The 25,036-nt window shown below is 33.6% G+C and overlaps 2 protein-coding genes and 1 pseudogene across 8 annotated transcripts; 2 read left to right on the forward strand and 1 right to left on the reverse strand.

Moving 5' to 3' along the window:
* Positions 1 to 3,551: 3,551 nt before the first annotated feature.
* On the reverse strand, positions 3,552 to 5,087 carry LOC102669914 (uncharacterized). Its single transcript, XM_006598557.1, has one exon. It carries the CDS (start codon positions 5,085 to 5,087, stop codon positions 3,552 to 3,554), a length of 1,536 nt encoding a protein of 511 aa, XP_006598620.1.
* Positions 5,088 to 6,780: 1,693 nt separating this feature from the next.
* Positions 6,781 to 8,985, forward strand: LOC100793625 (peroxidase 7-like; annotated as a pseudogene).
* A 6,309-nt stretch (positions 8,986 to 15,294) lies between these two features.
* Positions 15,295 to 24,308, forward strand: LOC100794145 (zinc finger CCCH domain-containing protein 5). 7 transcript variants are annotated; one of them, XM_041009482.1, is made up of 9 exons: positions 15,295 to 15,430; positions 15,899 to 16,378; positions 16,659 to 16,751; positions 16,832 to 16,996; positions 18,542 to 18,634; positions 20,834 to 20,950; positions 21,402 to 21,476; positions 21,700 to 21,896; positions 22,262 to 22,987. In XM_041009482.1, the coding sequence occupies exons 2-9, from the start codon at positions 15,956 to 15,958 to the stop codon at positions 22,326 to 22,328; spliced, it is 1,230 nt and encodes a 409-aa protein (XP_040865416.1). In that variant the 5' UTR covers positions 15,295 to 15,430; positions 15,899 to 15,955; the 3' UTR covers positions 22,329 to 22,987. The 7 variants fall into 7 exon arrangements, 5 of the variants coding, with proteins under 5 accessions (XP_040865416.1, XP_006598144.1, XP_006598143.1 ...); XR_418580.4 differs by lacking the exon at positions 15,295 to 15,430 and adding an exon at positions 23,409 to 24,308 and having other exon boundaries at positions 15,654 to 16,378; positions 22,262 to 22,969; XM_006598081.4 differs by lacking the exon at positions 15,295 to 15,430 and having other exon boundaries at positions 15,650 to 16,378; positions 16,662 to 16,751.
* The last annotated feature ends 728 nt before the right edge of the window (positions 24,309 to 25,036 follow it).

The following is a 25,036-nucleotide window of genomic DNA, read 5'->3' on the forward strand; positions in this document are numbered from 1 at the left end:
TATGTGCAAATAAATATACAACGAGAGGAGCTATTCTCCACTGTTCAATATATACCTTTTATGGATTAACATTCCAATTTCAGGACAGCATATTTCTATGCTTTATACTTATTAAGTTTCTTACTTCCTTTGGCCACTATCATTGCATGTCTTAATGGACTTGCTTTGATCTCCATTCAATAACTAACATTATCTCACAGCACTATACCGTTATCCAATTAGGCTTTATCTCACAGCACTATAGGTAAGAAAATCCCAGTAGGTTGTTACTCTCCTTGTCATAGTCATCCCATCTAAATCATAATCGATTTTGGAACTAGTGGTAGATGACAATTAGAATGCAATAATGAATGAAATGTCAATCATGTATTTATGTTATGGATAATTTACCACAAACAAAGTGAAAAACGTAAAATTTAGGAGATCTTGTGTTACATTTCATATTTTATCTCACACTTAATTGGTCACTGTTATTGTTTTTTTAAGTCACTTTTTTATTTGTAAAAAATTAAAAATAATATGAAAAATTTATAATAACCCACACTCTATTTGATCAACTGAATTAAACTTTCTTTTGATTTTTATTATCTCACTGATATGCTTTAACAATGACTTTTTCCCGTAAAAAAGACAAGCAATATTGATTTTTTTTCAGTAAGGACCTCTTTTTTGAGAATGGTAAGGATATTTGAACTTATGACTTACAAAAAAAGAATTAGCCAAATTCTTCACCAGTAACTTATTTTGATACGACAAAAGGGATAGTTAATGACTAATAATTAATAACATGTCTCAATTATTTATAAGATACGACAAAATATTTCAAATATAGCAAGTTATTTTGGTATTTATTCTTTATTTAAAAGAAAATATACATAACTCCATTATCAAAAGTATTAATATAGTTTTTATACAATTTTTTTGGCCACATGAGGATATTATTTTTTAGGATGATCTTTAAGTATCCCTGTTAACACTCTTTAAATTTATAAAACATGTCCTGATTTTAATAAGTCTCATAACTTAATTCTCCTAAACTTTTTGCTTCCAAAAAAACAATTACGTGTATTTCTTCATTTTTTTGGTACGCTTAAACATATACTTCATAAGATACAATCCTACTTAATTCAGATAGTTAGTAGCACTATTACAGACTCAAAGCCCTCCCTCCGTAATTTGAACAAATTACATCAATATTTCATTTCACAAATTTACACCTCTTTCAATAAATAACTCAAATTTAATTACCTTTGTTATTTTCCTCTCTAAAAGTCATCACCTAAGATATTTTGCCTCTGGGTCAGTGGTTCTACCAAATATGGCTGCTTTGTAGTTTAGCAGCTGATGAATGCCTCACAAAGGGCGTCTTGATTTCTATTGATAATAAAATAGTTAGTTAGCTTTTTGTTGAGAAAAGAATTCCTGCAACCTTCTTGTGGTCTTGTTACTCCCGAGAAAAAGCTTCTAATAAATAACTATAGCTGTTAAAGACTGTGATCATCCTGTACATGATAAAAAAAAACTTTAATATAGTTCTTCAAGTTTTTTTTAATATTATTATGTAATCATAATTAGAGTTTTATTCCAAAAAATCCATGTAGTAAAAATTTACATTAAAAATCATCATAGGTTATTAAAATAAAAGTATGATTTTAAAGAGAATTAATTTTAGTTAATCTAAAGAGATTTAATTTACTTTTGTATTATAAAAATAAAAAAGTAGTAAAACTAAATATAAATTTATTTTATCCACTGTAAAAGTTATCTAAAGTTGCATTGTATCAGCTCAAAATCAATTTAAAATTAATTTTTGAACGTGAAATTAAATAAGTAAATATTTACTTAAAACCACGTAAGGTGATATTTCAAAGTTATCTTATGGTTAGTCAATTTCAAAGTTATCTTATGGTTAGTCAATGAATTATAATTATTACGTCATTAGTTAATGGTATTATTTGAGTGAGCTAGACCCCTTGCTAGTTTCCTGTTAACTAGTGTTTGAAGACTATTGGTGATTTGGTAGTTTAATTTATTATGTGAAGATGCTGAATTTTTAGGTTAATAAATTTATTCATACAATAATTTGGTTTGAAAGTTAGATAACGTACATGGCTATTATTTCCTAGTATAAAATTTTAATTTTTAAATTAGCACTGAGTTGAAAAGTTGAAATATTAGGAAGAATGCACAATATATAATTATATATATATAGTAGTTAAATACTAATACAATTTAAGATAGTAATTAACTCTAGTAAGTTAAATTAGCACGTAGTTTGTGATTTTTCTATTACTGGCTCAAATATGTGTATTTTTACATTTAGTATACCACAATCATGCACTTTAACATCACATCAATATTTGAAGGGGAAATTATAAATTTCGCAAAAATAATAATAAAAAATTCATTATTCTACATCGGTTGAGTGATAAACGATGTAGAAACCCTTCAAATTCTACATCGGTTGACTTATAACCGATGTAGAAACCTTGCCATTCCTATCCATTCTACATTGGTTCAGTAATAAACGATGTAGAAATCCTTCAAATTCTACATCGGTTGACTGATAACCGATGTAGAAACCTTGCCATTATTACCCATTCTACATCGGTTGACTGATAACCGATGTAGAAACCCTATCATTCAACATTAGTTTCAACCTTAGAACCGATGTAGAAAGCTCACATTCTACATCAGTTAAGCTACACAACCGATGTAGAAAGGTCGCCCTTCAAAGACGATTCTCCAACCGATGTCGGTATTCAACGACACTATGTTATCACTACGCGTCATAACCGATGTAGAAAGGCCTTTAGAACCGATGTAGAAGGCCTTTTTTTTAGTAGTGAAAGCAAGATGATGAATTAGCAACTTCAAGTCTTCAAGAATTTCACAAACTAGCCATCATCATTGAAAAAGACACCCTCTAACTCTGGTTCATCTAAAGACAAACTAGCAATTTCGAGAATACCACAATCATCAAGTGACCCAAAATCATCTCCAGCTACATCCCACATTTTAGTTTCCTCTTGATGATATTGTGGAGTATTCCTTGAGAGAAGTCGTAGGTTGCTATGAACAAATACTAAATCTTCAGCTCTATGTGGTGTCATCTTGTTTCTCTTTAAAGAATGGATAAATGAATATGTACTCCAATTCCTTTCACAACAAGAAGATGAGCAAGGTTGCACAAGTAGCTTAAGGGCAATCTTTTGAAGTATTGGAGCATTAATGCCATGAACTAGCCACCAAGCTTTTGGATCCATTTGACCTCTATCATTTAAAGAATCAAGATCATCAAAACCTTCTCTTCCATCCGAGAAGTTGGCAAACTCAATATTCACTTTCCTTCTTACATCCACATCAAGAAAGAACCTCTTGAAGCATTTTAATCTTTCACGAGTGAGTTCCATGTCTTGATGTGGAGGAACTCGATTAGAATCTTCACTTAACCATTCATGACTATAATATCTACAATTAAAAAGAAATATATACATGATTAAAATTTATGTAATTCTAAAAAAAATGTAAGTAAAAAAGTATAGAGTCAATTAGCTAGGATTTAAAGAATGAGCTAAACAATGGAGAGAAGTGCTACTCTTAGTCCAACGGTCAATTAATATGGAGTGCACTACCTCATAAAAGGTTGATCCTTCACTCTCCTTCTTTCTCTCATATTGATATATGGCATTCTTCACCTTTTCAATCATTAAATCCCATATCTCATATACTAGATGGAGGGATGAAGCTTCTGTATCCGTTCTTCTAAGAACATCATAGATAGGGCTAGTGAAAGAAAGAATATAATCAACCTTATCCCACCATTTATCATCTAACAAAGTATATTTCACAAATTTAGCCTTTGCAACATCATCTTCCTTATAAGAAGACCATTGGTCACTAATGACCATCTCTTGGAGTCCTTTCTTCAATTGCTTGAATCTCTTGAGCATTACAATAGTGGAGGCAAATCTTGTTGGAGCAATGGATAACAATTTCAATGAATTGAATGAATTGAAAATTGATAGTCTCATAGAGTGACTCATGACAAAGTTTTTCACAAACATTGCATCATCCGCAATTTGGGTGATCCAAGAACATTCTTCATAAGCAACATTATTTTTTTCTGTATTCTTGGCTGCACATATGTTCTTCAAAGCAAGATTTAATGTATGGACAACACATGGAGTCCAATAAATGGAAGGAAACTCAGCCTCAATTATTAAACCTGCTGCTTTACAAACGGCTGCATTATCCGTCACAATTTGCACAACATTTGAGTGTCCAACCTCCATAATTACCTCCCTCATATGTTTGGCAATGAAATCCTTGTCTTTGATCTCATTTGAACAATCAATGACCTTTAAAAACATAGGTCCACTCTCTGTGACAACCATGAAATTAATAAGAGATCTTATTTGCGGGTCACTCCATCCATCACTAACAATGCTCACACCCTTCTGGCTCCATGCATTTTTAATTGGTTGTAACAAATTCTCCACATGTCTTCTCTCGTTTTGAAGTAATGTTGTCCTTAATTTATTATAACCTGGAGGTTGGTAACCACTGATCTGATTGTTGGCAGCATAGGCAAATGCCTTCCTATAATGAGGATTTCTTGCTAAATGAAAAGGCAGCCCCGAAGAGTAAAACATCCTAGCAATTTCATGATCAAGTGTCTCTCTAGCTTGCAAATTAAAGGCATTTTCTACAGATGATGTCTTTCTCTTTTTTGGATCAACACCAAGAGTGTTTGTATCCATTTGGTGTTGAGTAGAAACCGGAGGCAATGACACAGATTTTGTTTTTGACCTCTCCACCCTCAATGTAGCCTCATTGTCTATCTTCTTCAAATCTATAAGTTTGGCAACTGTTACCTTTTGACAAACTCTAACTCCCTTTCCTGTCATCTTCAACAAGTGTGCCCTCACTCTAGTGTAAGACCCATTAAAGGTAAAATCACAAATATTGCATTTTATCTCATAATTTCCACCACCAGCTACACTTTTTATCTTTGTAACATAGGTCCATAAAGGTTTGGTATCATCATCTTGTTCTTTAGCTTGACTAGGACTAGAAGCACTCATCTCTACAACAATTTAAAAAAATAAAAAATTAATGTAAATAATTTCTAAATAAAAAAAAAACAAAAAGCAATTTGTAATCAATGTTGACCGGGAATGTGAAAATAAATACGTTCCAAAAACATGTACATGACAAATACATAACAAATTTATCTCCAGCTTAACTAAAAAGAATAATAAAGATTTAGAAGTTCCTCGTGCTGCATAGTTCATGTATGCTTTGTTTGAAATTTGAAATAAGATGGATAAATAATTGAATAGTGAAGTTGACTATTTCACAGCAAAAAAAGTAAATGCATTTAGAAGCTCCTAGACGTTGGCATGTCATATTCTAATGAATAAGCCTTTGTAAAGTGGTATGTGTGTGTGTGTGAGAGAGAAAACAGCCTTTACAATAAAAAACATAAATTACTATCAATTATTTTAACTTTTTATAAAATCATGATTCAGTATTAGATCTTTATACAATAACATATCTCTATGACAACTTTAATGATCTGTGTTTGATTATAAAAAATCAGGTTGAAATATAAACTAACACGAATTTAAGTAAATATTTGACTATTTACTTTCACATTGAAAAATTAATTTTAAAATTTAACTTTAGAAAGAAATTCTAAGTTGAGCATCTTTACATAACTTTTGGATTTAACAAAAAAATTCATTTTCAATTTTACTATTAACTTATTTTTTAAATAAAAATATCCAAAACACATGTGCAAATTGCTTCAATACAACTTGTCTCACAGCATTAAAGCACATGAACTTAATTACGCACAATACCCTTGCAGCCATCCACACATATCACCAAGAAAAAAAACACACACCACTGCTCCACACGATTTGGAAAGCGAGAAAACTGGCCATCACTAACTTTAATTAAAGCATTTTAGAAATATAATCCATTTTTTAAATTAATCGTAGAAATATCGTCACTCTTTAAATCTCCTGAGTCTTTAGTTTAGAGAAGCTAAATTCAAAATAGAAATATCAAGAAAGCAACATGTGGGGATCAAAAGTAAAGAGACTCCCAAAAAGCATTAGGCCTACGTGTTTTTTCAATGAGAAGTTGCTTTTTACAATAAAATAAAGGTAAATGCATTTAAAAGGGAAAAGTTGCTTTTACGTGCTATGTGTGTGTGTGAGAGAGAGAGAAAACAGCCTTTACGTGCTATGTGTGTGTGTGAGAGCGAGAAAACAACCTTTACGTGCTAAGAAGTTGTTTTTTACTATAAAATAAAAAAATGGAGAAACATGTAATATCCAGCGGATAATAGCCAAAGAGAGAGAATGTGTAAATGTTTAAAGAGTAAAGTGGAAAACCAGAGGCATCAGAGGCATGGCAGCAAGAAAAGAAAAGAAAAGCTTGCTGGGAAGGAAAACCAGAGGCATCAGGCAGCAAGAAAAGAAAAATCAGAGATGAAATAAGAAGCAAAGCTTACCCGCGCGGGGAAGGAAACCAATGCGGCAATGGAGGCGCTTGTGGGAAGAAGAAGGAGAAGACACAGAACGGCAGGAGAGGTATTTTTTTTGTAAGCATTTTAAAATAAATAATAAAAAAACCTAAGGCTCTTAAGGGGCCGCGACGCGCGTGTCTACGTGGTGGGCTGCGTCCAACCAGAGGTGTCCTCCTGTTCAACCGCGTCCGGTGACGGCGCCGGCGACGGACACCGCGTCGCACCGGAGTCGTACACGTATGGGTGTCCGGTGCGAGTCTGACATGGGACACACCGGTGATGAGCCGCATCCGTGCTTCATAGGTTGGCATACATGTCCACCTTAAAGCCAATAGAGTAGTAGTAGTAGTGCCTACCACATTTTCATCAAACCCCCAACCTTAAATACATGCATCACTCTCTCACATTAATGCAAAAAAAAAAACATACCTATACAATATTCTGGCATTGCTAATGAAACATGAGGCTCCACTACCTTGCCGTTAAGCATCATTTATGGTCTTTCTACACAAGGAAATGCGCCTAAGAAATCATTCAAGCCCTTATTGCCCCCTGAGGCCTTGCTGTCCATTGGTCACTATCACACAACATGTCCTGATGTTGAAGGCATCATCTCACAAAAGGTTGCAGCTTGGGTTAAGAAGGACCCTACATTGGCCCCTGCCATCATACGCCTTCATTTCCATGACTGTGCTGTTGGGGTAATCACATATCTCAATCTCTCTTTAAATTTGGCAATGTGTTTCCTATGCTTGTTTCTTGCTTACTTGGAATAAGGTACACTTGAATTGGCCACATGCATATTGATTCATGCATCACGGATCACTTTAATTTGCTAGGTGTCATTTGATACATATGATGGACCATTAGAAAAAATAGAGTGTTTAGTGTTTATTTGGAGATAAATATTCCTATTTGATTTGGATCATTTTGACTGTTGTAGCCAAACATGGTTGAAATCCAGCATTTAAAATACATTCTCATTATAAATTTTTTTGCACTGTAATCTAATTACAAATAATTTTAGATATGACTTTTAAAGTAATTATTATTAAATCACAATCTTACCAAACATGATCAGTTATGATTAGACTAGAATTAAAATATACAAGGATAAGATGACAATTTGAGGTAGAATATGATCTGTCACATGACCATCTTTATAAGATGTTCGTAATAACTGTAATGTTGTTGGGACCAGAACTTACTTCTGGTTTGAAAATAGGATCACATGCAGATCTTGGTCTCTTCATTGTGTGGATGATGACAATCAAAACTTACTTGAAACACATAAAATAAATAACCGGACCATGACCATTTGCACTTTTATTTCTTCAACATCATTAACCTTCCATTCCTCACTATTTTTCTCCTCACTTTTACACTATTTTTGAGTACTTATTTTACTTCATAGAAAAAAAAAATACTTTTATTATCTAAAATGAAGTGAATTACATTGTAGTAATATTAGTCAACACATATATAAGTATAACACATTATTAGTTAATAGTTAACACATGTAAATAGATGACAACTTAAAAAAATTCAGAGTGCGAGATTCTAGTTAAACTCCTAACTATATTAACCTATATTATGATTTAACATTTTAAGATTGTAATTAGAAATGTTGATTGAAGTGAATGTGACATGAAACACTTTGTTTGATACACTTCAATTGATCAAATACAATGCAGGGATGCGATGCATCAATATTGCTCAACCATCCAGGAAGTGAGAGGACTGCATTAGAGAGCAGAACCCTGAGAGGCTTCCAATTGATTGATAATATCAAGATTGAGTTAGAAAAAAGGTGTCCAAGAATAGTCTCTTGTGCTGACATTCTCACTGCTGCAGCAAGAGATGCCACTCTTATGGCTGGAGGACCATTCTGGGAAGTCCCATTTGGCAGAAAAGATAACAAAATTTCCTTAGCCAGAGAGGCCAATATGGTTCCTCATGGCCATGAAAACATCACAGCCCTTATTGCATTCTTTCAAGAAAAAGGGTTAGACATTCTTGACTTGGTCACTCTCTCGAGCTCACACACAATTGGGAGGAGCATTTGCTCTTCTATCATGGATAAGATTTACAACTTCAATCGGACTGGAAAGCCTGACCCTTCGCTCAATGTCTATTTCTTGAAGTTGTTGAGGAAAAGGTGCAAAAGGGTGATGGATTTGGTGCACCTTGATGTCATAACCCCTAGGACTTTTGACACAACCTATTACACTAACCTTATGAGGAAAGTGGGGTTGTTGTCAACAGATCAGTCACTGTTTTCAGATGCAAGGACGGCTCCTTTTGTTGAAGCATTTGCAACATAGCCTTTCCTTTTTACTAGCCAGTTTTCAGTGTCAATGGTGAAGCTAGGGAATGTTCATGTTCTGACTAGGCCTAATGAAGGTGAAATCAGAGTTAATTGCAATTATGTCAATATTGTCTAATTGGTGCCCATTAATATGTGGTTAATTTCATTGTTCTAACTTTATTTTGTGTTGGTTATTTTAAAAATTGAGATGATACTGGATAAATCTGAAGTCGTGTATAACACTTTCAGATTGAATCAAATTTCGGGGTTCAACCAAAATTGTTCAATTGGATAAAATCAGAAGATTATAATTCAAGAGTTTTGTTTTGGTCTTGTATGTTTTGTCACCCGTTATGCTTTCTGAACCAGAATGATTATTTATGATCAAAGAACAGGTGGTTTTTGGCGGTTGATGGAAGTTATTTCTTTTTAAAAACTACCGTTGATAGAAGTTTTAGTAACTTCCACGTAACTTCCAACCGTTGATGGAAGTTTTAGTAACTTCCATGTAACTTCCAAAATTTGCCTAAATCGAACATCTCGTTATTACATTAAAACAAGCGTGCACTCTTATTTTAACATAATAAAGAGATCAATTACACTAAAATGTCCAACAAACCTCCCCCATTTTAGTGTAATTACCGATCAAATCACCAAAGTCATAACATACAACAAACTACTGCATAGATGAAATATCGTGACGATTGAATTTCATCTTAGCAAATTACACGTTTCAAATATTCGAATATTAGGGTGTCACTAAGGATTGAACCCTTTCTATTCATAATGAATACATGAAGATAATTTGCACAATAGTTTATAACATTACTCTTGCTCGACACTAATTTACTAGCCTGTGTCCTTATCCTTCATAAGCATATCAAAGCCAAGTCCCAGCTTCTTGAAGCGGCTAAACTTCATGCTTATATAGGTAGTCCTTTTCTTTCTTGCACCTGCAAATGCAATTTTTCAAAAGAACCATTGAGAAGTTATACTTCAACCTCCTTAACTTGCAGAACCGAACACATACCTTTTGGGATACTTTCGATGATGTGTTCCAATCTCTACATGTTAAGCTTTCCACATTGAATTCAGCACCTAATGTCATATTAGATGGGAATTGGGTATCTTAACATAAGAGATTTCAGATGGACTTTAATCCTAATCTCACAGCCGACCTTTTCACGAGATCTCTACTTAACCCTTTGGTTAAATAATCGGCCAAATTATGCTGAGTTCTCACAGCCCTACATCCCCAAATTTTGAGATAACTCAAATTTGGTGTGTTTTTGTGCCAAAGTTCATATGGGGTAACCTTATTCCTTTTGTTAGGAATTCGGTTCAACAAGTAACAGGCTGTCAACATAGCCTCACCCCAAAATCCTTCACTTAAACCCGAATAGGATAACATGGAATTCACCATTTCTTTCAAGGTTCTATTCTTCCTTTCGGCTACACCATTCTGTTGTGGTATATAGGGAGCTGTAGTTTGATGTATTATTCCAGTAGATTGAAAATAAACCGGATCATAATACTCACCTCCCTTATCCGTACGAAGAGTTTTGATTAGCCCATTTTGATGAAGTTCTACCTCTTTCTTATAAATTTTAAATTTATCAAGAGCTTCATCTTTTGTATTTAATAAATATACATAACAATACCTTGATGCATCATCAATAAAAGTAACAAGATATTTTTTATGACCTAATGATGGAGTAGCATGCAAATCACACAAATCACTATGAATAAGGTCTGAGACTTTAGTCTCACTTTTAACATCCTTAAAAGGTTTCCTAATGGTCTTGGTCAACATGCAAGTTTTGCATTTTTCAATGTTCATATCAAAAGGAGGAATGATACTTGTTTTTGACATATCTTTTAATCTTTTGTAATGAACATGTCCTAATCTAGCATGCCAAATTTCTGATTTTGTCATATTAGTTATAGAACTACACGAGGCCATACAAACAGATTCATGAACAAAAGGAACATCAATGTTTAATTTAAAAATTCCATTACAACGATAACCAAATCCAACAAACGAACCATGTCTTGACAAGATGTACTTGTCACTTTCAAGTACTTGCTTGAAACCACAATTATTTAAAACTATACCAGACAATAAGTTCTTACGAATACCAGGTACAAATAAGACATTATCCAAATACAAACTTTTTCCGGAAGTAAAAACTAAATTCACACAACCTAATCCTAGGATTGGTTCAGTTGCAACATTGCCCATCTTCACAATAGAGCCATCATCGATTGGTCTAAATTCCTTGAACCAACGACGATCTTTGCACACATGGCTTGTTGCTCCTGAATCAAACCACCAAGCAACGTCATCATCCTGCACATAGTATGCATCAGATATTAGTGATACATAATTTGAATTCGTATTCGAATTAAAATTATTCACTACAATCTGACCTTGTTGCTTTTCAGGATCATTAGACCCACTTGGACCAGCGTTGTTCTTTCCTTTGAACACCCGACAATCCCTCTTTAAATGACCAGGTTTCCCACACTTCCAACATGACAATTTTGTCTGTTTGTTTGGACCTTTGTTCTTATTTCCTTGAAATTTTCGTTTGTTACCTTTAGCATTGTAATTTTGCTTAACTGTTCCACTTTCCTCTACCATATTAACGAAAGAGGAACCTGCTACTTTTTTATCATTGACTTTGTCAATTTCCTGAGCCCTCAGCGACTCCTCAATCATGAAATGACTACCGAGTTGAACTAGAGTCAACTCTTCCTTCTTATGTTTCAAGGTATGCTTGAAGTCTTTCCAAGAAGAAGACAGTTTATCAATTATAGATGAAACTGCAATGGATTCATCCATTTTCAAATCATGTTGAGTAAACTGACCCAAAATCCGTAGCAGTTCATTATATTGTTCCATAACAGGCCTCGAATCAATCATTTTGTAATTAAAGAAATTACTAACTAAGAATTTGTTACTTGAGGCATCTTCTGCCATATACTTGGATTCAAGAGAGTCTCATAATTCCTTAGCAGACTCAACATTTTGATAAATATCAAAGAGAGAGTCAGACATACCGTTCAGAATGTGTCCACGACAAATGTAATCATCGTTCTCCCATTTCGAACGCTTCCTTGTTTGATCCAGAGTTTCTTCTTCCATAAACACCGGCATCAGTGTACTCAGCACATACACCACTTTCAATGTTGTCAAGAGAAAGTGCATCTTCTTCTGCCATCTTCTGAAATCCTGCCCTTCAAACTTGTCCAACTTTGCAAACTTGCTTGTCATCTTCGAACTATCGTTCGTCATCTCGAAAAATTTGATTCAATCTTTTGTTGGTTATTTTAAAAATCGAGATGATACTGGAAAAATCTGAAGTCGTGTATAACACTTTCAGATTGAATCAAATTTCGGGGTTCAACCAAAATTGTTCAATCGGATAAAATCAGAAGATTATAATTCAAGAGTTTTGTTTTGGTCTTGTATGTTTTGTCACCCGTTATGCTTTCTGAACCAGAATGATTATTTATGATCAAAGAACTGGTGGTTTTTGGCGGTTGATGGAAGTTATTTCTTTTAAAAACTACCGTTGATAGAAGTTTTAGTAACTTTCATGTAACTTCCAACCGTTGATGGAAGTTTTAGTAACTTCCATGTAACTTCCAAAATTTTCCTAAACCGAACATCTCGTTATTACATTAAAACAAGCGTGCACTCATATTTTAACATAATAAAGAGATCAATTACACTAAAATGTCCAACATTTTGGATGTCAATCAAAGTATAGCCAGAGGATTCGATTGTTTATTAAGGAAGTCTAACTCAATTTGATGAGTAGTGAGTTGTGAGTTATTGTGACTACCTATGTTTTTGGAGACAAATTGTGTTATGGGAAAATACTTTTTTCCCCATTAATTTTGTACATAAACGTATTGATAAATCAAATACAATTACAAACTTACTCTTTACCAAGATGTTAGTAAATTACATAAGCCACACCAATGTATACATTCTTTGAAAAAAATAGATTATATTTAAATATTTTAATGAACTTGAAAAATGTGGCCTAATAAAAACATATTTCACGTTGTTGTTATGATCGCGAAACTTCAATCATTTCTAAAAAAAATAATCTAAGTACATTAATAATAAAAGTTCATCTTCAGACATAATTCTTCAAACATTATCACCATCTATATTATTGATAAAAAAATAAATATTTGAAAAAATAAGTATAAATTTTCAGAATACATGAAAATTTCAACAGAAAGGATAAATATTAATATCATTATAAGTAAAAATTCAAGACTGAAAAAAATATGAAAGTTGAAAACTCACCTTGCTCTTTTAACGTACTACTAACATTCAAGCCTCTGTTTTCAAAAAGTGGCTGTAGATGAGCTTTCACGTGATGAAAGCTTTTGGGTTTTCTATTTATGAAGTGATAAAGGATCAAAATGAAGAAAGTCACAGAAAGACATTGGAATTCTACTATGAAGAATTTTCCCTTATTACCTAGAATGACTTATATGATGAAAACTAATGACTTTTTCCCGTCTCTTTTCCTGCCTAAAGTGACTAAGTGAGTAATCGTGGTTGAATGTAAGGTCTAAGTGAGGTTAGATTAGTCCTCAACAAAGAGCTGGTGGGTATTTAATGAAACTTTCCCAGTTGTACCAAATGCAAAAATCTAAAAAGGTGACGTAGCAAACTAAAAATAAAATTAATAGGTAATAATTTAAAAAAGAGTATATTATAAATATGAAAAATATATTTAAGGGTTCTAGCACTATAATGGGGTAATTCTTTTTTAAAATTTATCATAATGGATATATTTAAAAAAATACGAAAATAGATAATTCATGTTTTGAAGTATGATTTTACTACAAAGAAATCGTACTTCAAAGCACGATTTTGTTTTTCAAAAAATTATTACATTAAAATGGTATATGCACATATGATTTCAACATGTTTTTTTAATTATTTTAAAAATCATATTTTAACATATTTCAATTGAAAAAAGGAAAAAAATTGAAATCATATTATAACATATAATTTCAATTCTTAGAGAGAAAAAATATTTTAAACAAATGAAAAGTGAAACTGTGCTTTGATATATGATTTTTTGATAATAAAATCTTATATGAAAGTATGATTTATGTATTTTTGTAATTTTTTTAAGAAATACCCATTATGATATTTTTTTTAAAAAAATTTGTCCATTTATGTAATTAACCCCATATTTAAGTCTTGTTTTATTATCAGTGTTGAAAGCTCTCTTAAGGAGTTACTTCGAATAGGATTTCAAATAGGGAAATAGGGTGGGAGTATAATATTAGAGTAAGTTTGAAGTTTTGTCTCATATTAAAAAATCTTAAGATAGTGGAGTGTAATTACTCTATTTATTAAGGTAGACTTGAAGAAAAAAGAGAGGGAACAACCTAATTGTGGATACATTTGAAGAACAACATGATATTTCAGAAGTCCATAACAAAAAGGAAGTTCTTCGGCTTCATATCCCTATACATCACTAATTCACTATCATATTATGGCAATCGTGCATCGTTGTGACGATTTGGTACACATTCGATTGTTGTGTAATTTGAAAACTAAAAAAATCAACTCAATATTTAAGTGATTAAAAACATATTTGTGTTATCTTTTCATAATTTTAAAAAATTTTATAAAATTAGTGTCTGACCTCACTTTTATTTTTAAGAAGAAAAAAGTTAATAATAAATTGGATCAAACAATAGTCAAGTATCTAGTTTGGTGTCATCTATACATCAATGGACAATTTTTAAGCACATATTTTTCTCTGATTTTTTTCCTAGTTGCATCTCTTTCTCTAATAAAGAAATTAGGATGTTCATTAGCATGATTGAATTGAATTTATGGTAAAATTAAATCGAAATCGATCAAATTTAAATGATTACATTAGGAAGTTCACAAGACACTCCATCACCTTGGGAGCATCAAACATACACTTCAATTGTCCTGTCTTGCCACATGATGAGAAACACTCAATATATGTCCATTGAGCTAGATTAGGGTTTAAACTCTAAACAACTATATGCTTCAAGGGTGGTGGCATGGAGGAAAAGAGGCTTCTTCCGTAGGGGAGATAAAAAAGGATTTGATTCTTGCAGACCATGAACTTTATATTACTTGTTTCACATGCATTATGTGAAGATGGACTATACAAATATTTTATAAATTTGAAAGATTAAAAAAATAATTTTTAATTTAGATGATTAAAATAAAAAATATATTGTAATTAAAGAATTAAGAACATATAAATCTAATTTTAAATTAACGTAAGATATGATAAAATAATTTAAATAGGATTTTATAAATATAAATTATATTATATGAATTTTTAATTTAATATTAAGTTTCTGACTAAATTTAAACTAAAGAAACAGATCATAATTGCATTTTTTCAAAAACAAGAGACGTATTTTGTAAATCACCACAATGCATATGAATTTTCATATGCTATGCTTATGGCGGTGGACGGTGATAATGGCCGTCGTCGACCCTCACCCTCACCACCCCCTTTTGTAAATCAGCACAATCGCGTCTCTCACAGGTTTTGCTCTTCTCTATTCACCTTTCCTATAAGCGATTTCTTTGCCTCTAACAAATTTTATTTATATTTTCTTACAACATAAAATAAACCAGTGAGTAGAGTAGAATCTACAAGTATTAGTAAAAAAATCATTTTCTTTTTTATGAAATTAAAAGCCAACAATGAACAAAAATGGATAGTTGAATCAATAGTTAATATTGTACAAGTTCTTCAAGTTTAGCCTATCAATAGCATTATACATTAGGTCCTAAAGAGACTTAATTATAGTCAACAAAAAATATACAAGCTGGATCCATTTAAACTAGGTCATATTTATCCTCTCAAGGCTGCTTATTATAATCTTCTAATTTTTTTAAAAATTTTTTTAATCTACTCTGGTAAGGCTGAAGAGAAGATAGGAATGGAAGAGAAGGTTTTGATGGAAGAAGATAATCTTCTAATTTTTTAATTTTTTTTAATTTACTCTAGTGAGGGTGAAGAGAAGATAGGAATGGAGGAGAAGGATTTGATGGAAGAAGTAAGAGTATGAGTCGAGAGGAGAAGAGGAAGGCAATGAAGAAAATGAAGCGGAAGCAGGCAAGGAAGGAGGCCTCGGAGAGGGAGCGGCGGGAGGAAGAAGAGCGCCTGATCGACCCCGAGGAGCAGAGGCAAATGCAGTTGCTGGAGCAGCAGGAGGCTGAGAGGATGCAGAGGGACATGATCCTCTTCCAGGAGAGAGAGAAGGAGTGGATGGACACGGTTATTGCCCGAAAACAACAGCAGCAGCAGCACCAACAACAACGAGAAGAAGAAGACGAGGACGATGAATTCGATTGCGTGGAGGAAGAAGGCCCTCCAGAGATCATTTGGCAAGGAAATGAGATCATCTTCAAGAAGAAACAACTCAGAGTTAGGGTTACCGACAAGGACAAGCCAAAGCCTAATGAGACTAATCAAAACGACCACCAGGTAATGTTATAGTGCATGTTTTGTTTGCAGTTGGAAATGCTGTGACGATACATGTTCCAAGGTAAATGCAACGGATAAAAGGCAAATGAATGCAAATGCAAGGGTCCTGAGCTGTTGGCAAAATTACTTTTGCCTCAAAAGTAATTTTGCTGACGGATTCCAAACATGCTCTAGAATCGAATTCGACATCCAATCCATTACCCCCCATAATTTGTTATGTACTACATGCATTCATCTGACTGTGTGCCAGCCATTCATCATTGATTATCATCCTTTGCAGCAGGAGGATAATAGACCTACATCCAATCCCTTACCCCCGGATTCGACGCTCGAGAATGTTGCTCAACAAATACCCAATTTCGGAACTGAACAGGTAACATTTCATTTCAATGAATAATCCTCATTTCTTCTTCAGACTCACTCATTGCTTTTTGGCATTTATTTCCATGCCAGGATAAAGCTCATTGCCCTTTTCATCTAAAAACAGGAGCATGTTGTTTTGGCATACGCTGTAGCAGAGTCCATTTTTACCCTGATAAGTCGTCCACTTTTCTTATCAAAAATATGTATAACGGTCCTGGCCTTGCTTGCGATCGGGACCAAGATGAGGGCCTTGAGGTCTGTTCACTTGCTTCATTGTATATGTATCCTCTTCATGACTTCATCACCTTTACTATTACTTATTCACATCAATCATCAATGCTTATGCAATGCTCTTTTTTCTTAATAATAACACGATAACAAAACCTTTTACATCTTTAATCTACATCTCACACCCTTCAACTATTAATTTAATAATCAAAATAAATCCAATTCAAAGTATCGAATTCTCTCTGTGGTTCATCTTGTTATTGTTAACTCTTCCGGTCACCCCCCTTACATCTTATGTACAGGAAGTTGGTATTGTTTTAGTTCCTTAATTTCATTTTTCTTGATTGAAAAATTCATGCAGTTGCTTCATCTGATATTTTTGTCCTTGTGAAAGGAGCGTATTCAGTTCAATTCTTTGACTTAATAATCAGGGATTCATTGCAAGATTCATTTTGCTGTAGGCTTATGATTTGGCCTTGGTTGGTCAAAGTTAACGATATTAGCTGTTGTATCCTACTTGCTCAGCCTGGAAAATAACCTATTAATATTGATCCCCTCCCCCCTTGATAGTCACTTAATCCATTTCTTTCAATTAGCTTCATTTGACTATTCCCCCCCTCCCCTTTTCGTTGATTTTTATTTACTATGAGTCCTTTACTCATAATACCATTAGAACCATACTTTTGTGATGTATTTATTAATTTATTTTTTCATGTAGGAGGGGAAGATTTTTGTTTCCTATGATGTTGCAATTAATACTATGTCAGCATAACATTTTAACAGATTCACTGAATATTTTAAAACACTTTTCCCCCCAAATCTTTGTTAGAACTTCCAAAATCTCATAACTCTAATAATTTACATGTTCTTGCTCCTTAACCATAAGTAGTTATCAGGCGTCATCCAAGTCTTGGCTTATGGTGCTATGTTGCAGATTAATGTTCATGACCTTCAAAGGGTTTCGGATTGCGACAGCAAGACCTTAAAAATGTTGATTCAGTCAGTGGTTCTTAAAATACATTGCTATTGTGATTTTTTTAAATATTTTTTTCCTGCATCAACACCAACCGAGATGAATGATCAATCACGTCACTTTAGATGAAACTAGTACTCTAGTTGTTGGAATACTTCAGGCCTTTCCTTTGGGCTTAGGAGTAGTGTGCAGAGGTTTTGGAGATAAGAATGAAGAAAAGATTATATGCAGATTTCCTATGCTTGCATTGGATTGGAGTAGAGTGTTAGGATTTCTAAATCAGTTTGTGTGAATGCAACTGTTATGGTAGAGGATTTTCTTTTTGGCTTCTCTTTTATGTTCTGCCTGCCAACACTCTTTATAAAGCTGTTACTTTCACTGCTATCCAATGAAGGTGCACTTTCTTTGTTTTTTTTTTTTTCAATGTTATTTCTTCTTTTTGATTTCCAATAATATACTTCTTCCCATATGTCATAAGCCAAACTATGTAGCATCTTTTTGTTCCCTTATGCACTATAGAGAAAGCTGAAATTGGCTAGAGGTAGTGTTATATTTAAATATATAAATATCTTGTTTGACCTGTTTAACCCCTTTTTCAGTATAAAGATGAAGAGGTTGAACGCTGTTTTGAAGAATTTTACGAGGATGTTCACACAGAGTTCCTGAAGTTTGGGGAAGTTGTGAACTTCAAGGTTCGTTTTTACTACCATACCATGTGTGTGTGTGTGTGTGTAAGTTTTACTTGTGAAAATTAGAAAATATATTTCTCATTTAATTTTGGCCTTAGTGTAATTTTCAATATCTTCAAATAAAATTTTATGGGTTCTCTTGGAAATATTACAAATGCTAATTGATGATTGTTTATATCTAGCTATATTATGGGCTTATTGAAAACGTAGTTGTCAATAGCATGCTATAGTGGGATGGTGTTGCAGACCAGCTCTTGGGCTATGGAACTCAAATAGCATCACGGTTTTAAATAGTGATCATGGTAGCAAGTGAAATTGTGGCAATTTGCAGGAGTTGCAAGGGCATCTGTGACCAGGTGCTAGAACCCTAATCTAGCCCTGTAATTATCACCTAGGGCTTTTCATGGGGAGGCGGGTAATATTGTGATCTAACCCCTCTTCCATTGAATCTGAGGTTTCAACTTTCAAATGAACCCCTAATTTTCCCACACTTACTTGAGCACATTCACTCTCGTCAACACCCATCTTTCTCTAGCAACAGTTTCCAGCTATCGCTGACCTTTGTCAGTGTTGCCCTGTCCTCTGTATTTTCTGGCCATTCCTGTTCCTACTTTCTAACTATCAGGAGTGATCATCAGTCGGTTTTGGGCCTACAAAGCCTAAACCTAAGCAACCCGAAGGCTGTAGTATTTGGCCTGTTTCTGACCACACAGTTCATTTGGGTTAGCCGGGGTTGTGTAACTCAGGCAGGTTTAAACAGACTGAATGGATTGTTGCCTGCATAGCTCCTGTAGGGTAGCAAGGAGGTCAGGTTTGGTTTAACACATGATGATGTTAAAGATGAATTTGAAAAGATACAATGGAGGCATTCCTAGGTTTGGATGGCTTGGATTGCTCTGACAGATAGTTTCAAGGTTGGCTTTGGCGGATTGGACTGAAACCAAGAGATGAAGAAAATGTAATATGGAGAACTAGAAGATAAGAGTTAGGCTTTGAGAAAATGACAAGTTACCTGAGAAAGGAGAAGAAAATGTGTTTGGGTCCCTTGCTTTCTTTCCCCTTTTTCGTTTCTTCAATTTTGAAATTTTATTTCATTAAATTGTGATGTGATATGACCTGCTGAATCATGCTTTCAGTTTCTCGTCAATGTGGTTATACAAGGGGAGTTTCTTGAGCTCTGAGATGCAATTTATAAGTTAAAATATACCATCTAACTTTAAAAGTTCTATCAAAGGAGGAGGGTTGTGTTAGGCCATTGGCAACCAATGTAAAACTTGCCAATATAACACATGAACTATAAAAATTCTGCACCCTAAATTCACCATCAAGATCTTAAACAAAAGAATCCAATGGTTCTAATTGTTTCAACTTTCAACAGTCAAGGCATGGTGTCAGATCATATGAATCGCATGACTATCCATGCAGGGTCACAGCCTTGAGGCTTAACACTTGTCATACCACACAGACCGCGCAACAATCACTGTCATGTACCCAAAGCTCGAGTTATTTTCCTGGTCTTACTATCTTCATTAGAACTGCTTCTGGGCTCTTCTTCTGTTCTTCATATATGTGGTTCGGGTACCGATGAAACACATTTGAGAAACTCAAAGCCAACCTAGATGTCCCCATTTTAAACCAATTTTTTTAATCCGTTTAAGCTGTAAACTGATCCAACCTGTATTTCTCTCTCTCCCTCTCTCTCTGTTTTCCCTTCTCGTATTTGTTGGCTTTGGTTGGATAACATTTTATGCTCACCTTTGCTAACTATCCTCTTTTCTCTTTCCTTTCATTTTGTTATCTGCCGTTATTTTTTTCTTATTATTAATGAATGTCTTTCATTTTGAATAATTTTGTATATTCGAGCATGTATAGTATTCAAATATAAAATATTTACCTTGTATCCAAAATTTTACCATTGCAACCTTTCTGCTGTGCACCATCCTATTATAGCCATTTCAGGGTCAGCTACTCTGCCACTACATGAATTGATAACTGTGATTTAAAAGTAAGCCAAAAATGGGATATAGTTTTTTTTCCTTTTTGTGAGCAATAGAAGAACAATATTTTGAAAACCAAAATGGAAGTTCATGTGAAAACATTTTGAAGATCTGAGTCATTGTCTCTTTGATTTCCTGCACTTCCTACTTATATAATTTCTTGTATCTCATGGTATTGATCATATTATCTATATATCCCTGTCAGGTGTGTAAAAATGGTTCATTTCACTGGCGAGGAAATGTCTATGTACAGTATAAATCTCTTGATTCTGCTCTGCTTGCTTATAACTCGGTGAATGGTCGCTACTTTGCTGGGAAACAGGTATTGCATTTCTATGTCTTGTTTGTACCAAATGAATATCTTTAATGCTGCAAGTATGATTGTATGAATTTCGAGAAAGCTCCTAGTATGATAGTAATTCATGTGCCTTATGATGTTTTCTTTGGACTTCATCTGTACTGTGTTCAGTAACGTATCCATCTAGTGGTTTTTTTAATTGATGTCCTGTAACTCATGTTATATTGGAGGAAAGTCTGAAAAATGTTTGATGTAAAACTGGTTAAAGGTGTAGCATATTTAGGTTATAACGTGGCAGAGAAAGTTCAGCTCTATACTGAAAGCTTATGTCAGGTTTAAAGTTCAGAGTGAGTTTTTCCAAAGGATGGTTGTTTTGGTTCACAGATGTTTTACGATCAAGTGCAGAAGACTTGAATTGCTTGACGTTGTTCATATGTTTTTCTCATTATTCTCATCTGGCTATGATTTATGGCAGGTAAGTTGTCAATTTGTTAACTTAACAAGATGGAAGGTTGCCATATGTGGCGAGTATATGAAATCAGGTTTCAAGGTATACAATTATATTGATGATGTTGACTACTATCTTATATTCTTATATTTTGTCTTTTGGATACAACCAAGTGCTGCTGGGTTTCATTTGTGCAGATCATATAAACTCTTGGTTGGTTTCAACTGAAGCTTCTAACTTTGTAAAAGATGTTAGAAAATGTTTGGCATTGATGAATCATGCTCACAAAGTCACAATGGTGTTCCTTTCTTGTGCATCTTAACAGACTTGTTCTCATGGAACAGCATGCAATTTTATCCACTGTTTTCGTAATCCTGGCGGAGACTATGAATGGGCTGATTCTGACAAACCTCCCCCGAAATTTTGGGTAAAAAAGATGATCACTTTATTTGGTTTTTCTGATGATTATGAGACTTCAAGGGAGCAAGGAAATTTGAGTTTGTCAAAAACAGATTCTGACAGGTGCACTTTCACTTTTTCGTTCCTCATTACATGACATATGATTGATTAAATTGGTTACTGGTTAAATTGTAACCTATGTAGATGATTGTATATCAAGCAAATTTGTGGTAAATTTTAGCATGATGGAGAACAGGGCTGAATGTTTGTGATTGATGTTGTGCAGTTTTGCTGCGTTTAGGGAAACAGCTACAGTTTTGTGGCTAATAAAATTTGTTGATGTGAAGAAAATAAAACTTGAAATAATTTTCTTCAGATGGAAGTTTGAGTTGTTCCATGTCTTGATTTATTTATTTTTATAATTTTTTGTTTAATTATGTCAATATTTCTGTATATTTTTTCATGTGAATTTATACTTGTTCTCTTAGAAGTTACCACTCTAGAAGAAGGTCAAGATCTAGGGAGACGACGGATCAGTTAAAATGTGGCCATTAAGGTAGAAGAAAACAGCAAGATGAAACAAAGCATAGAACTCCTGATAAGGATTGGAATGCCAACTTTAAAAGGAAATCCAGAGGCAGAACTCCTGATTCCGATTCGGATTCTGACTGGGAATGGTTAGAAAAGGAGGAAAATAGGGAAAGGCACCATGTATACACTCTGAATAGTAGAAGCCATGAAGAAGATTCTGATGTGGAATGGGATAGTAGGGTCAATGAAAAACAGCTTGGCAGAGAAGGAAGAAACTCAAGAAAGTGGAGCAGAGATGAGAAAAGGCACCATATTAGCAAAAAAAAAAAACAATCAGGGTGGCGGTGATGCTTCTGAATCCGACAAAGATTTGCTTGGTAGAGGAGAGATGGAAACACAACATGATTATTACTCTAGGAAAAGGTCAAGACACAGAAGAAGATCAGGTCTTCAGGATGAGTATAAATACCATGAGAATGAAAATGACAAAGTTTATGGAGATTGGTCTCGTAAGGACTGTTCCCAGCGAGAAGAGCATCATCATAAAAAGAAGACATCAAAACATTAGTAGAGATTGATTCCATCCATGGTTAGTTAGAACTCGAGTGGGGGGAGGGCATCATATAAACAAGGGAAGTGACAATCAATTGTTACTCACTATAAAGGTACTGGATCTCGTATCATACTTAGAAGATTGGCTGACCTTAGTATTGGTGGAAATAAATAAATTGAATGAAAAATATTTTTATATCAAAAAAATATTTAAATTTTAAAAACTTGTAACCTTTTATTACATTATTTTTTCTTAGATGTATTTTTTAAATTTGTTATAAAAAACTATTTGATTTTTAAGAGGCTAAAAAAAATGAAAAGAGGTATTTTCTCCCTCTTATTTCATGTAATTTGAGGGAGCGTTTTTTTTTCTTCCCTCGTGGGTTTAACATTTTTTCCTTATTTTTTTTAAACAAATAGTGAAAGTTTTGGTATTTTTATTAAATTTATTTTTATTTTATTTCCTTATTACTCTGAATTAAACAATGGGTTAGTAACTAAAAGAACTACTAATTTTTTTTCTTTCTAATTCTTATGTTTTTCTGATAATAGAGCAAAGACTTTGATGTGGTGCACCAAAACTACCTTGGGGCATAGTAAAATACCTCCAAAACATTTCCATTAGTAAATAAGATGGGCATGGTACAACACATGGACAAAAATTGGGGAGAAAAGCGTGCAAGGTAGATTGAATTATGAAATGAATAAAACTAAATGGGAATAGTGGGATAGCATATTCATGGTCTTCCATCACAAACTCGTGAATACATGGAATGGTATTTTAAAAATTTGATATCTTTCATGACTATGCAAAGGCCACAGGTTACAGTTGACATGGGGTTGGTAACACAAGTGTTGAAACACATCAAATGAAATCACAACAACGTGCACGAAGGAGGAGAACACCTCCAATCCTAGCATCGTGCTCAATAAAGATTTTGAGCCACCTCATCATTCATTTGCATTCTCTGTATTTCAACAACAACCATAGTCAAATATTGACAATTGTTCACACTCATTTGTATCAGCTCCTAAAGAATTTGTTACCAATTTGTTTGGTGCAAACCTTGGAATGCCAGAGTCAACTCATACATACATGCAAAATATGTACTCCGCTAAATACTCATCATATCATCTTAATGATGCTAGCAATTCTTCTTGCATGCAACATTTGATAGTTTTACTCCGTCGTCATTTAAGTATTAGTCAAGATGTGGACGAATCATATCAAGAAATTGTTGACAATCGACAAAATGCAACACGACAACAACAACAACCCTGCCAAAATCCTCTACATAATAAGAGACGACAACAACAATGTGGAACTAGACACCACTACGGGGATTACTTTTAACTTTCCGCATTTAGTTAATTGAAAAAATATTGTTAGTATCATGTCTGTTACTTTTATTGGTACAAGTGACAATGATTATAAGATTTGGTTTTATCTTAGCTGTTGATTTTGTTGGCAACAATGACAATCCTTTGTTAATTTTTCTATCATTGGATTAAAGCTTTTTTTTAAAGGATTTTTGCCTATAAATATTACTGGCATAGGTATTACCTTCCGCATAATATCATTAGCCTATAGTCTATATTCATAACATCAATTAACTGAGCGTTGCATCAACTCTTCTTTATTTAAATGAGTTCATTTGATGTTTGAGCTTTTGTATATTACAACGGCCAAACAATTACAACCGAGCGTGGATCCACATTGTTTGTCAATGATAACACAAGGTTAGTTTGCCTTCATCAAGACATGACACTTGAGGCCTTAATGCAAGCCATCCAGGGTAAGATTACACCATGTTTGCACAACAAACAAGTAAGTGACATCTATTATCAATGGCCTATATCCAATGTTGATGGAAATATTGAATATAAGGCGTGGAAACTCGTAAACAATGAGGATGTGCACACAATGTTTTCTATATTCATAGAAAATCCTAACCTCATGTGTGTTGAAATCAAATCAAAGTCCTAATGCAGTCTTTGGGACCTTATGAAAAAAATTGTTTGACAAAACAATGAAACTTGAATGACATTATGTAGAGATTACAATTTATCTTTATTGAAATTTTTATTTTCATGTTATTTTGATTTCAATGTAAGTGTTTGTTTACTATAAAAATAATGTATGTATTTTTCTTGTAGCAAATATATTAATGTATGTGTTT

This window comes from Glycine max, chromosome 15 (genome assembly GCF_000004515.6).
Source record: "Glycine max cultivar Williams 82 chromosome 15, Glycine_max_v4.0, whole genome shotgun sequence".
Taxonomy (NCBI): Eukaryota; Viridiplantae; Streptophyta; class Magnoliopsida; order Fabales; family Fabaceae; genus Glycine; species Glycine max.